Raw genomic sequence first — 15,868 nt, forward strand, 5'->3', positions numbered from 1 at the left:
AAGGCATTTCTGCAACTCCCTGGAGGCTACCGCTGTTTTGTACACGTTAAGGCATCAGGCTGCTCACTGTGCCCAGTGCAGGGCAGTGCCTTCAGACTTGAGGTTACATTATAAATCTATACTGCTCCAATCCCAGCTGTATTCTCCAGCTTTCAAAAGATAACTAGTACTAGTACATTTGTTGGAAACACAAGGTCAAAGATAACTGATCTGAAAGCCCACATGTTGATTCTGAAGTTGTGTTATATCATTTTCTAGGCTGTATAAAGCAAAGGCTGAGTAGCTATATATATGCACAATCAAAAAAGTCCACAAGGACTATCACCCAAATAATCCATTGCCTTCTAACAAAACACTTCATGTTATCTTGAATGCTACCCAGCAAAATATAGAATTTGTTACTTATGAATATTTTCAATTTAATCATTAAGACTAACATAACAAAATCAACTTAGCAAACAATAGATTATGGCTAAAGTATGCCTAATATCATTGTGGTTTAAGTGATGACTAAGTATCAGAGTCTCCTAGATAATAGTATGTCAGCATACAAACACACTTAGATAATAGTAGGTCAGTATACAAACATGCATACAGACATACAGACAACAGGAAGAATATCAACTGTAGGGAAATAAACTCCCTGCTATTGTTTTTAAAGGAAGAAAAGGAAGTTAATGATACTTATTTAAACTATGAAAAAAAGCTTTAATAATGCAAGATAAACTCTCTACACGAACCAGTACAATAGCTAGGATTATTTAGTTTTGTAACAAGTTTATTTTCTTCTGTTCCCAGGTTCAGTAAAGCACTTATTTACATACAAATTATTTGGTAATGGACCCTGGATGTATTCTGTCTGAAACATTAAAGCGACATGTTAAATATTTACACCTACTCCTTTTCACAAAAACATGAAGAGAAATTGCGTCTTACAGTTTTAACACGCATCCCACATCTTACACTTAGATAAGTAGTAGTTGTGGCTTTCACTGCACAAGGTGTGGGGAGCAGGTCAGAAGACTGACTGAAGAGTCAATAAAACAATTATTTTCATTTTTCTTTTTAAGGCAATTTCATTATTGGTAAAATTAGAAATAACTTCTTTTAAAAGCTTGGCTCCCAAAATATGTGTTGGAACCATAGTACTGTTAACAAATATTCTAAGTATAGTATGGAGCAACATGGAAGTAAAATCATTTCATGTATAATACCATAAAGGTATGGAGCAGGAGGAGACACTGATTCCTGTCCTGGTTTCAGCTGGGATAGAGTTCATTTTTCTCCCAGTAGCTGGTATAGCTCTGTGTTTTGGATTTAGTATGAGAAAAACAGTGATAACACACTGATGTTTTAGTTGTTGCTGAGTAATGCTTACACTAAGTCAAGGACTTTTCAGCTTCTCATGCTCAACTAACTGAGAAGCCTGGAGATGCACAAGATGCAGGGGGCACAGGCAGGACAGCTGACCCCAGTTGGCCAAAGGGATATTCCATGCCATGTCATGACATGTTCAGCATATGAACTAGGGGAAACCTGGCCAGGGGTCCGCTGCTTGGGGACTAGCTGGGCATTGGTTGGTGGGTGGGGAGCAACTGCATTGTGCATCACTTGCTTTCTATAGTATTATTATTAGTAGTATTACAATTTTATTTTATTTCAATTATTAAACTCTCTTCATCTCAAACCCATGAGTTTTCTCACTTTTACTTCTCCAATTCTCTCCCTGATCCCACTGTGGGGGGAGTGAGCGAGCGGCTGTGTGTTGCTCAGTCACTGGCTGAGGTTAAACCACTACAATATCTTCTGGATGAATATAAATGACAGCATGGAAAGCACAGAGAAAGGTATTGCTGAAAAATTGTGCTACAGACCTTTGTAATGGGCATATCTTTCAAAAACATTTAAAAGATTTTATTCCATCGTAAAAGGAATGAAAATTCAAATTACTCATTACCTTTTTTTGGCTAACATTTTCATCTTTTAAAAATATTTGTAGAAAAGGTAATAAAGGCAGACCCCACTGTACATTAAGGCTGAATTCCTGAGAAGCAAGACAGTTAGCAATTTGTCAGATAAAGCAGTTTTTCCTCATCAGAATAAGCATAACAGATGCATGTAATGACTTACAAAATACACATATTTAAATACACATAGGCAAAGTGTGAAGGATGAAGCATGAAGGATGGAAAGGAAGAAGAAAATTATCAGGATTGTCACTGAAGTGCTACTTCTAACTAATAACTGACAATCACCTCATTTTTGTGTCTTTCATTGTGACTGATTTGATTCACCTGAGGATGAAAATGAAGACGGTGAAAATTTAACTGCTCAGAAAAGAGGCAGAAGACAACTGTCACAGAAGGTTTATATCAGGCCTACAGCTTTGTAGAAGAACCAGCTGAGATCTTTTGAAACAGTGATCCAAAGTGAAATGCCTTCATCTGCTTCGGTTGATGATCCTACTCCTGTCCTTTATCCCCCATACTAAATACACTACCCCTGTGTGCATGCATCCACAATAACTTTAATTCTTACAGGAAAAACTGCTTTACTGTGCAACATGGGCACTTCATCTATTACAGCAGTAAAGGCTAGAAAGCAGGATAATGATTGGCAAAGCAACTCAAACATAAAATAAGCAGCAACACGTACCAGAGTACTCCTGTCTGAGAAATGTATACATTAGAGAGGCTGAGAAGTAAAATAAAGTTTTGACGTGAGAATCAATTTAATGTAGGGTAAAAAGCAATGAAAGACACCTGCTTGGACAAGTGTATAGTAGATGAAAGAAAGCTCATGAATTTTCATAGGAAACCATATATGCAAATAGCAATAAGGAATATCCAGCACAAGTGCCCCTTCCTCAGTTTATAAGGCTATATATTTTCTGTGCATTTTGATAAACAGGGATAAAAAGCCCACTGCTGGGCTCCAGATTCTGCAAGAAAAGCAGCAGCAATTACATTGGTAACTCTTCGATTGTTGTTATCTCTCCTCTGCACCTCCTACAAATTCTGATTAATCATAAGGAAAGGCTGACTAATTACAACAAACAAAAGAAACAAAAAAATTAATATTTCACAGTCCCAGAATTTTTGGACTTTATATATTTGTCTTTTTAAACTTTTCGATGTTTTGAAAAGAAAAGAAGCAAAACTATTATTGATGCAGAAGCAAAACTGAAATTAATTAATGCTTTAATTATAGTTCCACTGAAAATCTAGGAACTAAATTTTGCGTCACAAATTACATAATGGTCTCCAACTTTTCCTCTTCTGAAGACCATTTTTCTTTCACCTCCATTCCCCTAAAAAGTTTAGGAACTACAAATACAGCACACTTCAGATTAGTGTTTCTATTCTATGAAGTACGTACAAAAATGTAGAAATCCTTTGAAGATGAGTAAATTACAGGTAACAAAAATAAATGTCAAAGCAATGAGATGAGTCCACGGCAGGAAAAAAAATTGATTTTTACCTACGTCCTCCCCTTGCCATTTCTTCTCGATTTTTATACATAAATCTACTTTAGCCTCTTCCTCAAAAGAAAATGAAGTTATGCGACTAGTGGTATTTTGGACTGAAATAGGAGAGCATGACGAAGCAGACAGCATTTCTACACTGAAGTTACGATGTTGTTCTAAATTAATACTTTGAATATATTAATATAAAATTTCACATTACTAGAGTAATAAAATTTCAACTTTATAAACCATTTTCCATACGCATTTCTTAATAATGCCAGAAGTGGGTTTTTTGTTGGTATTTTGGTTGTTTGGGTTTTTTTCCCCTTTCCTTACTTTTTTACTGTATGCAAGCAGAGTTTTAGTAATGAGGTGAGATTTTATGAGTTACGTTACAAACTAGGACAGCAAGAGAAAATAGTATTCCATTCAACATTCATTCTGTTCATTGAATTTTATCCTTTCACTTAGAGGAGTTTTTTCCACTGTCATTTCATTTTTGGCGGTGATTGCACATGCTCTCTCACTATTAAAACTCTGACCTAGTTGATTACGTGCCCTAGCTGAAAAGTATTGTGAGAACAGGAAGTAATCGTAAATGATAATTTGGTGTATGTAAATAGTTTAAATTATTAAAAGTCCCTGTTGAAAAATGTTTTACTTTGTAAACCCAAATTTTAGGCAGTGTTTCAAAGCAATTCTGATAAAGTACCAGCGATATTGCCGTTATTCATTGATATTGGTTTGATATTTATTGGTTACCACAGCGTTGTGACTGTACGCGTCAATATGTATGCATCTGTATCTTCTAATACAGATGATTGCTACCCAGGACTTCATACTAGATTACTGCAGTGGTCCTTTTTATTATTAATTACATATAGATGTCTTTTCATGTGAAGAGTTTTCTCTGGTGTTATAATAAAAACGTAAAATACATCAAAACTAAGACTGGCACAATATAACTCATCTGAATCAATAATTACTACAAGTTACATTTATAAATGTTTATATCGATAATACAACCAACTCTCATCCTGTCTCTTGGACCAGGCAGGGGAAGGAAGGGTAATTACAAGGAACATTATGTAAGAACAGATATAAAAGTATCTCAATATTTTGGAAAAATGATATTTCGCTGACACAAACAGCATTTGCCTGAAATAAATGTGACAAGAAGTATCTGCTAAAATGGAAAAACCTCCAGCTATGCAGTACTATTTATGAGGCTAAAAATGCAAATTTTATTCATTTCTGTGAATGTTGAAATGTTTAACCTAGAGATGTCTTATACTTCTCCTCATTTGTCCTTACAAAGGAAAAGTAGCATCAGCCATTGACAGAAACCTACAGCTTGCTTTTTTTTTTTAATAAAAAGAGTAATTATTTTGACATATTTGCAATAATACTGTTACAGCATTTCAAATTGATTTAGAATTTACCATATGCAGACCAGACCTTCAACTTTTCAAAGATGGTTATTGTCAAAGAATGCCAAATCTGAAATTATGAATGTTAGTTTCTTGCAAACACATATAACACTTGGTTTGTAATCCTCAAAGGATAAGGGCACAACCCACTAAGGTTCACAAGCTGGAATCAGGTAAGATTTTATACAAAGGTTATATGGAAGTTGGCCACCATAGTAGTAAGTCTAAATGGGAAAACCAAAAAAGTTTAATGAGCCCATTGCTTAAGGCATTTCTGATGTATTAGTGTTTTAATCACTTTGAATTGAAAGCCATGTTTTGGAACATAACCAGTGTAATTGCAGACTCAGTAATAACATTTCAGTGCTTCATCAATACATTTATTACAAGGGGTTTGAAGAAAGGACCAGGGTACCTATGAAGACGTATGAATGCACAGAGAGAACAATATTTTAAAAATATTAATCATACCTGTGTTCGCAGAATTTCACCTTTTGAAAGTTGCATATCACCAGTCAACTCTTTCACAGTAATGCCTAGTGGTTCCAGACGCTTGCTGAAGTAATTTGTCATTTCAGCTGCCAAAGCCTTCATAGGAGCAACATATACAATCTGCACCAAAAGGACACTCGCTTGATAAATGAGCAAACCCCACAATTTCGTTTGTTTCATGGCAACCATTACAAATCACAATTTATTGTGAAATATGATGCCAGGCGCTTACAGTGAAAAATCTTAATAGTGATATATGAAAAGTAGTTATCTTTGTTGGATAAGTGTGCAGCTGTTTAAAGGACAATGGATTTTGTTTATACAGCCTCATCACTTTGAAAATTGGTTCTGCATCAAAGCTAAATGCATTTTCATAGCTTTTTACTTGCATAATAAGATTTTTAGAACACAAATAAGAATAGCTTTAACAATAATGAAGTAAATCAAAACTAGCCTTATCTTTTACTTGGAAGAGTGTAATACCTTTGAAATACTTCCTGATTTCATATTCCATGGATAACATATAACAGGTTTTACCTTACAAGTTAAAAAGCTGTTACTTGCTTCATTAAACTCCTACCTTAAACTCATCCTTTTTGATAACCCCATGCTGGACATGCTGGCGAATTTCATGAAGGACTGTCAGCATAGCAATGTTAGTCTTCCCAGCTCCAGTGGGGGCACAGATTAGCATGTTCTCATTTGTGTTGTAGGCAGTCTCGAAAACTATAGATTGGATGCGGTTTAGTCTTTTCATGCCTTTAAAAGCAAGTTGTCCAATCTGTTAAAACAAACAAGAAACACAACAAAAAACAACATACATTTTTCATATATGAGTGTGTGTGTGTCTATTCATATATTAATCACAAGAAAAAGAACACATGGTAACAAAATTTCAGATGTCTGTTGAAATATATTTATTATTCCAAGGTTTTTATTCTGAGGCTACCGCTCTCACCCAACCCTCAAATATTGTCTCCACAAGGAAAACAAAATATAGCAAGATAACAGCTGTTAAAATGAATCAAAATCTTTAGCCACATGCTATTTCAGCACTTAATTTGTTTTTAATCAAGAGTGTGACCAACAACCTATTAATAATTAAACAAACATCTGTAAAACAGCAATAGTCAGAAGAAGATATATCTTTAAAGCTAAGATGACAAACTACAACTACTCTAAATGGAAGAGGCAGCAATACACAGGAACCTGCTGAAGAAACAGATTATTTTTGATATTGTTTATGATTAATTTTGTGCAGTAAAGTTTAATTATGCAAACACACACAAACATATTCACTAATAACCATCTCCTTGCTTCTGAGGAAATCTTCATCTTGCAATTGTTAATGTTCAGACCTTTCTCCAGCAACACTTCCAACAAACTGCAGGCTCCAAAACGAACATAAAACTTGTATGTGTAGTCCCAAATAAACTTTGAGAATGTTTAAAAAAATTATATTATATAGTTACAGGCAGTTATAGGTATTATAGTTCAATATATGTTTAAATCTTATAAAGTACGAATCATGAATTGTAAAAATACTTTGTTCCTTTTGGTGTCTCTGAAAAATGAGATTTTCACCAAGAAGAACTGCTGTAGACAGTTACAATTTCTCCATTTGAAGGTTCTAAGACTTCTGCAGCTAAAGAACAGACCCTTACGATATAAAATTAGTTTTCTAATAAACTTGCTTTTTCTTAGTGTCTTTCACACACACTTAAAAGAGACTGTAGAAAACAGAATTATTTTCTTTCTACAGATTTAATTACCTGCACCGCTTCTACTAACAATCATGAAAAATATCTTACTGATATTTTTGAAGATTGTAATTTTTATTTGTAGGAAACCACAAAAGTACAAATTCACTGTAAAGAACAGTACTGATAGCACCTTATGAAGATCTCCCCTTCCATTATTCTAGGTGCTTTACTTAATTTACAGTCATTTGCTATGGTAATAGCTTCTCCAATACTAATAATATTCTTTCCAGTTCTTTCCAATACTAAATAAATTATTTGAGGAATAGGAATGAGGGCTTCATCGACTATTCCGTGCCATTATTTTATTTAACTTTGCGACAAGAAGCACTAGGTCTATCATTTGCTGCGGCTTCTTGGTAGTAGCCTCATGTGAGAGCCTGAGGTGCAAATTACAAATTTAGATTAATACACCATTTTCACAATACATGACAATGCTGTACTGTTATGTACAGGAATGACATACTTAATGACTGGCCAACTGTAGTTTTATTCTAGAGAATTAAATATTAAAAAACAACATTCATTGACATAAAAGTAAATAAAAATGCCATGCAATCAACACACTCTTTCTTTTTAAAAAAATCTGCTTTTCAGTTTAGCAGTACCTTTGTCTTAGCAAAGCTTTCTGGTTGAAAACTTCTTGTGCAACATTGAAAAAACAAGTTCCATTCAAGTCATGGATTGCATTTGTATTTAAAGGATTGGCACATCTCAAATACATTAAAATACCTATGCTACACTGTTAAGCCTCTTTGGTGAAGGAAAAAAAAGGTATCTAATGCAAGTACTTCCAGTACTTTTCATGAAGTTTCTTCAATTTTTTTAAGTGAAATTCATTATTAAATATAAACCTAACTATTAATGTTCTTTCACAGTTTATTCTGCTTACAAGACTGCAGGGGGAAAGCTTATTTGTTTTGCACCAAGTTTTGTATACATAATGTTTACTTGGTGTATTGTCTTCAAAATTAATTTCATCTTCATGAATGAGACTATTATGAAGTGTTAATGGGTTTCCCGGAAACCTGCTGATTACATTAGTACTAGCGGGGTTCAATCAGCTATTTTTATGGCTGCCTTAGTCATTTTAGGTATCTAATTTGCCTGTTACTTCACTTTAAGATTTCTTGACAGGTCTTTGAAAATAGTTACATTCTTCCTTTTCCCTCCTATTCCATCTAATTGCTTTCAGAAGCTAGTATAAACACCGTAAAGTTCACACTGATAAACACTGTTTATCAGTGTTTATAATAAAGGATCTATGGAGAGAAGCTCACAAACACAACTGGTGATTACAGAATTGAACTAACAAAACACTACATTGCACAATATGTGTATTATTTAAAGAAGCAGAAACATAGTTGCCTAAATGAAGTCTGGTGTAAATGTCCAGAAAAGAAAGACAGGAATTTTTCAGCCACTCAGTTGAACGCGTATGGCTTTACACATACAGGTCTCCTTGCAGTTCTGTGATTGTTAATACTCTTAAATAAAGTATGTCTTTTAAGTGTTTTCTTAAACTACTGCCTGTAGGAATACATTGTTCCAGCTTCTCTTAGTCTTTAGGTGGGGAGGGTAAGACATCGTTTTCCTCCACATTTGGAAGAAATTACATTTACTGTAGCCCTGGGACATGTAATTGTTAGCAAAAATAAATAAATATTTACATAAATAAAAATAATATTTAGATAAAGAATATTTAGATAAATATTTAGATAAATAATTTCCTGTCTCTTCTCCTATTGGAGAGTAGTAACACCATGGATTAAGACTGACTTCGTAAGCAGCAATAAACATGTTCCAGAAGCACCAGTATTAACTGTGTAACAAGTTAGAAAAACAAACCTCAGCTTGTTTTCTGGAAAGATGCTAAACCTACTGAAACAGGAACATTAAGAGTAGAATAAAGATTAATAATGAAACAAAACCTGTAAAAGCCTGGTTAAGAACTAGAAGTATATTTTTTAATAATGGTATTCTGACCAGAATCTAGACTTTCACTCAACACAATAATTAATTTTCAAGCAACTCAAAAGAAAAATGTGGGCACTGACAAATCAATACACATACACAATGTTCACAATCACAGTACACACTCAATGCATAATATTTTTCGAAAGGTGACTCTGTGGGAACATATTAAGGATTTAAAAAAGCTACAAGAGAATGGAATTACAGAGAAAAACAATATCTTAAGACTTCTTCAAACCAACTCCCCATTTGGTTGAAAAAAAAATATTACAGGTTACCCATCCCTAAAACTTTTATTCCAAACAGTAAGTACATGGGCATAATCCAAACCCAGTAGTTCTGCACTTAAAAATCAGTAAGAAAAAAATGGACAGCAGACAGAAATGTAATAGTATGCACAGAAGTCCACAGTTTGACAAACGCACTGAGAAGATTCGCTTTTTTAATTTGTCATTTGCACAAACTACCTAGTTTTAAAGCTGAAAACAATTCTTTTTCCCTCTGGAATATTAACATCAGTCAAGACTTCTACAGACATTTTCAGATAAACCAGTGAAATCCCTTCTTGCTTAAAGGACTGGTAGCCACTGGAAGGCAGAATCTATTTTTTACTGAAGGTGAATGAGATGCAACATTCTTCGGCTTTGTATTCCGCAGCTGATTTATGCCTAGAATTCTACACAAACCAAAGGAAGTTTAAGCAGAGTACAGTCGGAGTGCTATTCTCAACAAACACAATTTCACACCCAAGATGGTGCTACTTTTACCTAAGTGTGAATCAATGTGAAGACCACTGAGAAGCAAACAAGGTGATACTCAAAGGCAGCTCTGATATGAATGTATCAAACCTTTATTTTTACTTCAGCAGATTTTACAGTTCTTTCCCAAGGAATTTACTATTACAACTAATGCATTTATGAGTAAATAAGATTACACTTAATGAAGATATTCTAAATTAGTAATTTCATTAAAAAGATATTTGTGTTGGTGCTCTAACAGCAATTTAAAAATAGGACAAAACTGTTAAAGTCACTGAAGTAATATTCACTAATAAGTCCATACAATTCAGTATGCAGGCAACCTACAGCTCAGAAACACAACTGCTTAAAAAACACGGTAGTAACAGTGTCTGTTCTAAGCAGCACAGGCCATCAGCACTTTAGACAGAGTTTTAGTCAAGCCACTAAATTCACTGAATTCACTAGCCAGACCTTGTAGTTCTACAGTTTAATAAATATGACACAGAAGATACTTTTTTCCCAATTTGGTTTATGTAAATAATTTCAATTATTTAAAGTCCCTGTTGAAAAGTTGATTTTGTAAACCCAAATTTTAGGCAGACAGTGTTGCAAAGTAATTCTGATAAAGTACCAGTCATAAAGCTGTTGCTCATTGATATTAGTTTATTTGTTGGTTACCACAGCTTTGTGACTGTATGCATCCCTCGTCCTGACATCACAGACTCACAGAATGGCAGGGGTTGGAAGGCATCTCTGGACATCATCTTGTCCAACCCCCCTGCTTGAGCAGGGAAACCTAGAGCAGGGGGCAGAGGAACGCGTCCAGGCGGGGTTTGAAAATCTCCAGGGAAGGAGACTCCACAGCCTCTCTGGGCAGCCTGTGCCACTGCTCTGGCACCCTCACAGGAAAGATGTTTTTCCTCATATTCAGGTGGAACTTCCTGTGTTCCGCCTTGTGCCCATCGCCCCTTGCCCTGTCATTGGGCACCACTGAGAAGAGTCCAGTCCCATCCTCTGACACCCACCCTTCAGATATTTATAAGCATTGATAAGATCCCCCCTCAGTCTTCTCTTCTCCAGGCTGAACAAACCCAGGTGTCAGCCTTTCCTCATAAGGCAGATGCTCCAGTCCCCTGATCATCTTCATGGCTGGACTTGCTCAAGCAGTTAAATAATAGAATACATATAAATAATATAAGTAATCTCTAGGTCATCGTTCCCCTTTGCTGTACTTTGGAATGTTGTTGGTTAAAATACCTATCTATGCATGCACACTCATACACACACACAAATATTTATCTATATATGTACGTAGACATACACATTTTAATAAATACATTCCTACTATCCCCCAAACTATGAACATTTGGTAGTCCTCCCTGCTTTCTAATTATGCACGTATACATCTAAAGCACTGTTGTGCCAGTGTAAATCCTATTTTGTTACTGAAGGTACACTCCTGTGTGGCTGTGGGGACTTCCACAGCCTCCCTCTCCTGATGATATTTTTCATATTCTGCTGCTTTCATGGAGGTGATAGCTCTTGAGATTTAGGAACAACAATGAATAAAAATATAACTACATAAATAGCACAATGGTAAAATTATTTTTGTATTATCTTAGGAGTACTATTTGAGAACATAATTTCCTACCTGCCCCAAGGACTGAAATGTTGCCTTTCAAAGTGCATATATAGATTTAAGCAAAGGCTCATAACATGGAAAAGAAAAACTGCATGATGTTTGGATCTGCTCCATTTAGCACCAAATCATATCAGTGAGATTTCATTGGACTTAGGGGGACAATTTTTGTAGGAACAAGTAGCATACACAGAGATATGAAAATTATACAAGCATACCAAATAGAGCTTAGCATTGGCTTTGGGCCATAATCAGCATTACAATTTCTTCAAGTAAGTACAAATTATGTCTCATCTGAAGTGTAGTACCTGAAGAGTTATGTGCTATAAAGGAAGTTTGGCGTAAAACACATTAGACAGATGCAAGTAACAAAAGACACCAGAGAACTAGCAGGTGGTTTCAAAGCCGTACATGCTGCAAGTGACTAGGCTAGAATTAAAAGTAATTCTTGCATAGTATGGCTATCCCTGTCACTATTAGTATTAATCACAGATCACAGAATCATTTAGGCTGGAGATTATCTAGTCCAACCCCCCTGCTCAAAGCAGGATCACCTATATCAGGTGGCACAGGACTGTGCAGTTGGGTTTTAAATATCTCCAGGGATCTCACTCTACAACCTCCCTGGGCAAGGCATACCAGTGTCTGACCAGTTCACAATAAAAAATTACTTTTATGTGTTCAGATGGAATTTAATGTGTTTTAATTTGCACCCACTGCCTCTGGTGCTGTCACTGGGCACCACTGAGGAGAGTCTGGCTCCCTCTTTGTTAATCATTCATTCTCACATCAGGTATTTATATACACTTGTAAGATTCCTCCTGAGCCTCCTCTTCTCCAGCTCTCTTCAGCCTCTCCTCACATGGAAGATGCTCCAGTCCCTTAATTAGATTAAGAAACTAGAAGAAATTCCTAGAAATGACAGATAATGAACCATAAGGGTGAAATTATACTCTGACATCCCAGAGAACAAAGAATCACAGCCCATCAGACTTTCCTGAACATGTTTTTCATTTGAGTTAAACATCATCTTTTAAAAAACTATGGAGTCTTGATTTTTAAAATGATCACCTTTTTCACTGGTTAATGCAATAGGTATTTAAGTAGCACTAGCCATCAGAAAACAGGGAAATTTTCATACTTTCAAGTTATATTAGTATCATTAAACTCAAACCAAACACTGCAAAATTTTCCTAGATTCCAGCAGAGTTCACTAGAATAAAAAAAGTATCCTGAGAGGGGAAAAAAAAATATATATACACACACACAAGTTCATTATGTGTGAAGGGATTACCTCTACCTAAAGCTATCACAGAACACAAACTATCAAAATTATTACTGTTTTACTTTATTTGGAATGCTGCTTTTAGATCGTGGTTAAACATTTCCCTTCCAGACTTCATGTTTCCCAAGATACTGAAACTGTTATTTTTCTGACAGTTATTCAGTTCTCAGAAATGTGAAAATTCTGGACAGCTCATAACAGCAAGTGCTCTTCAACAAACAAACTTTCATGAGAGGAGAACCAGAGTCCACCCAGAGGAAGTCCAGAACAGTTCCATTAAAAAAAAAAAATATATTGTAGTAAAATCTAGTAGTATCTTAGTCTCCTACTTACTCTGGTAGCATAGGCACTCCTTGAAAAAACAACAGCCAGTCAAATAAAAAATAAAATCAAAGAATACCATCCCCCAAGGCACAGAAGTTTCCTCCATTATATTAGGTTCAATGATAAATACTTCCTATGAATGGCTAAATACCATCCTCATGCTCTATATTTTGTTTCTGGCAAATGAGAAGTTCATATTTCCTTTCTCCATATTAATTTCCAACCTGCTACAGAAGAAAGAAATGGTTTCTACTATTATCGTTATGATTATACAAAGCACACCTCTTTATTCATATGACAAGAAAAAATAACTCCATTCTTATTTGATGTGTTCAGTCCCAATATTCTAACTGAAAGATTAAGTGGTAGGGTAATTCCAATTTTCCAGTTAGAATTCAGAAAAAGTATTTTGTTAGAATAAGATACAAAATACTCACAGAAAATCTGTCTTCTGCTTAAAGAGACTTTACATTACTTGTTGCTCCTGGTTTTTCTGCAGACTCAGACAACTACTACTCTTCAAAAATTTTAAAACTTCCACTATATTAGCAGTTACCACGTGATCTTGAGGATAATGGAAACTGCAAGCCTGAGATAAATAGCCTATCAGATATAAATTCAATCTTTTAGTCATGTAGCTCCTCTATCCCAAAACCTTTTAAAAACTTTTAAAACTATTTGGTGATTTCTAACTGAATCCCTTGACGGACATTCTCAGTCCCATTTCTATTACTGAAAGACCCGGGACATTCTTATCCTAGATAAAAGAGATTCATGTCTCAAGGAGAGTACTGAAACTTGTGCGAACTGAAGACAAACACTGAAGTCAGACAAACTATCATTTGTCTAAAATATTTTCAGTGAGAGTTAATATTTTAAATGTTACAGTGTATCAGAATTAGCATACACTTCCCTCATCTTTGAAAATTCCCATTTTGAGATTACATTTCTTAAAACTGAAAAACAATTTTGGTCTTAAGTATGATTTTAATTAGAATTTAAAATAGTACCCTGTATTTCTCTTAAAATTGAAGACCTAGATAAAAGACTAAATAGACTCGGAAGAACGAAAGCTTGCCTTCAGGTATGCTATCAAAGTAAAGCAGACTGCTGCATTCTTCTCCCACACTCACACTATGAAATTCCATTGAGAAATTACTATCCCCTACACAGGATGCAGCAGAAGCACATTATTCACTCTCCAGTCTTAATTATCAAAATGACTAAAACTACTTTGAGTTGTTTTCATTAAAGACTTTACAGATCTCTACACGTGCTTTATACTAAAAAGCCTCTATATTCAGTCAACGCCATAAATGTACCTCCTTAAAGAATGAAAAATGAACATTTAACAAGTTGCTTTCTCAGTTTAAATATTCCACTTATCATGACCATTTAATGAGGTCAACAAACATAACAGCTGCAAAGTCACCAGGTAGATATAATTGGATTTCAAATATCACAGTGATTAAGTACAAGAGGAAAAAAACGCTGTGACCCAGAAAGCTAGATTTCTTCAAGCTACATGCAGCTGCACTGTGGCAGAACATGTCTACCTGAAATGCTTCTTGGATTTTTATTGGTCACTGATTTTACTCTACAAAATGTGATATATACGTAAAATTCACTCAATTTACAGTCCGCTGAACACTGCAATTTAAAGCCTAAATATTGTCTGTCCTTGAAAGCAAATTTAAACCTGTCTTTAAGAGCAGGGTAACAGCACTTCATATATTATATCCTTTTAAAGTATATATTTCAGTATTTTTATTTTTAAATAAACCCTAATGAATTCAATACTATTTTATGCACACAAAAGCATCAGTTCTAACTTTTCATGTAGAAACGAATATTTAAACTGTTAATGTAGAAGCTTCTTCAGGATTTTTTCAAACTATTTACTTTATCTTGCCCTTAACATATGACATAAACTATTTCTTCCTCATAATACCTAACAGAAAAGAGAAAAATTAACAAAGTGCTCTGAAGGATAACTATAGTTGAAGCTAGTAATAATTTTAACACATCAAGTAAAAATGAAAGAATGGCAAACAGAAGAATATTCCCAGAGGAATAACATTGCTGTCATAATCCTTCTACAACTCAATTTTCTTCTCTATTTCAGTTAATTTCACACTACTGCTAACCAAGAAGGCAGTACTGTTCTACAATATAGATGTTAAACTACTTCCTCCTAAATTTTGCAAGCAAAGACTACAAGCACAATCAGTCGTCTTTTCTGCAAAAAACACAGCTATTTTGTTTTCCCAAATCCCAACAAAATGAGCAGCATTCACAGAAATTTTTCTACCTGCTCTACCACAGGAAAATAAAAGGTAGGTGAGGGATTATGAACTTTTGTGGTGAGGTCAACAATGTGTGGGAACAATAACAGTTCATGTATCAAAAGATAAAAAGCACAACAGTTTAAAAAAAAATATCGGGGAAATTTATCTAATGACTTCTGATTGTAAAACATATTTTTTGTGTGCACATTACCATCTACAATGAATCAAATATGCTGCAATGAAAAAAGAAACACAGACTCTCAACAAAACCCCCTGAGATCCATCTCTCAAGCTAAGCCAAACAAAAACTGGAAACCTGCTCTTCGGTAGCATAATTTCTTCTATACTGACTGCATCCTTTAGTAAGACACTGCACAGTGTAGCTGAGACTTTTGACTGCCATATCTGGGTTTATTTCTACTAAAACAAAAACATAAAATAGTTATGAGAATGAGAAGCTTTCACAGACT

General features: G+C 34.8%; 1 protein-coding gene across 4 annotated transcripts in view; it reads right to left on the reverse strand.

Annotated features, from left to right (window-relative positions):
• The window catches only part of ASCC3 (activating signal cointegrator 1 complex subunit 3), a 281,717-nt gene that overhangs the window by 200,719 nt on the left and 65,130 nt on the right, over window positions 1-15,868 (reverse strand). For all 4 annotated transcript variants that reach the window (XM_075087348.1, XM_075087349.1, XM_075087350.1 and 1 more), the window contains 2 exons: window positions 5,969-6,169; window positions 5,368-5,508 (listed from right to left, as the gene is read on the reverse strand). In XM_075087348.1, the coding sequence (XP_074943449.1) occupies window positions 5,368-5,508; window positions 5,969-6,169 (342 nt within the window). The remainder of the gene's footprint in view (window positions 1-5,367; window positions 5,509-5,968; window positions 6,170-15,868) is intronic.

The sequence above is a fragment of the Phalacrocorax aristotelis genome, chromosome 3, assembly GCF_949628215.1.
Source record: "Phalacrocorax aristotelis chromosome 3, bGulAri2.1, whole genome shotgun sequence".
Lineage (NCBI taxonomy): Eukaryota > Metazoa > Chordata > Aves > Suliformes > Phalacrocoracidae > Phalacrocorax > Phalacrocorax aristotelis.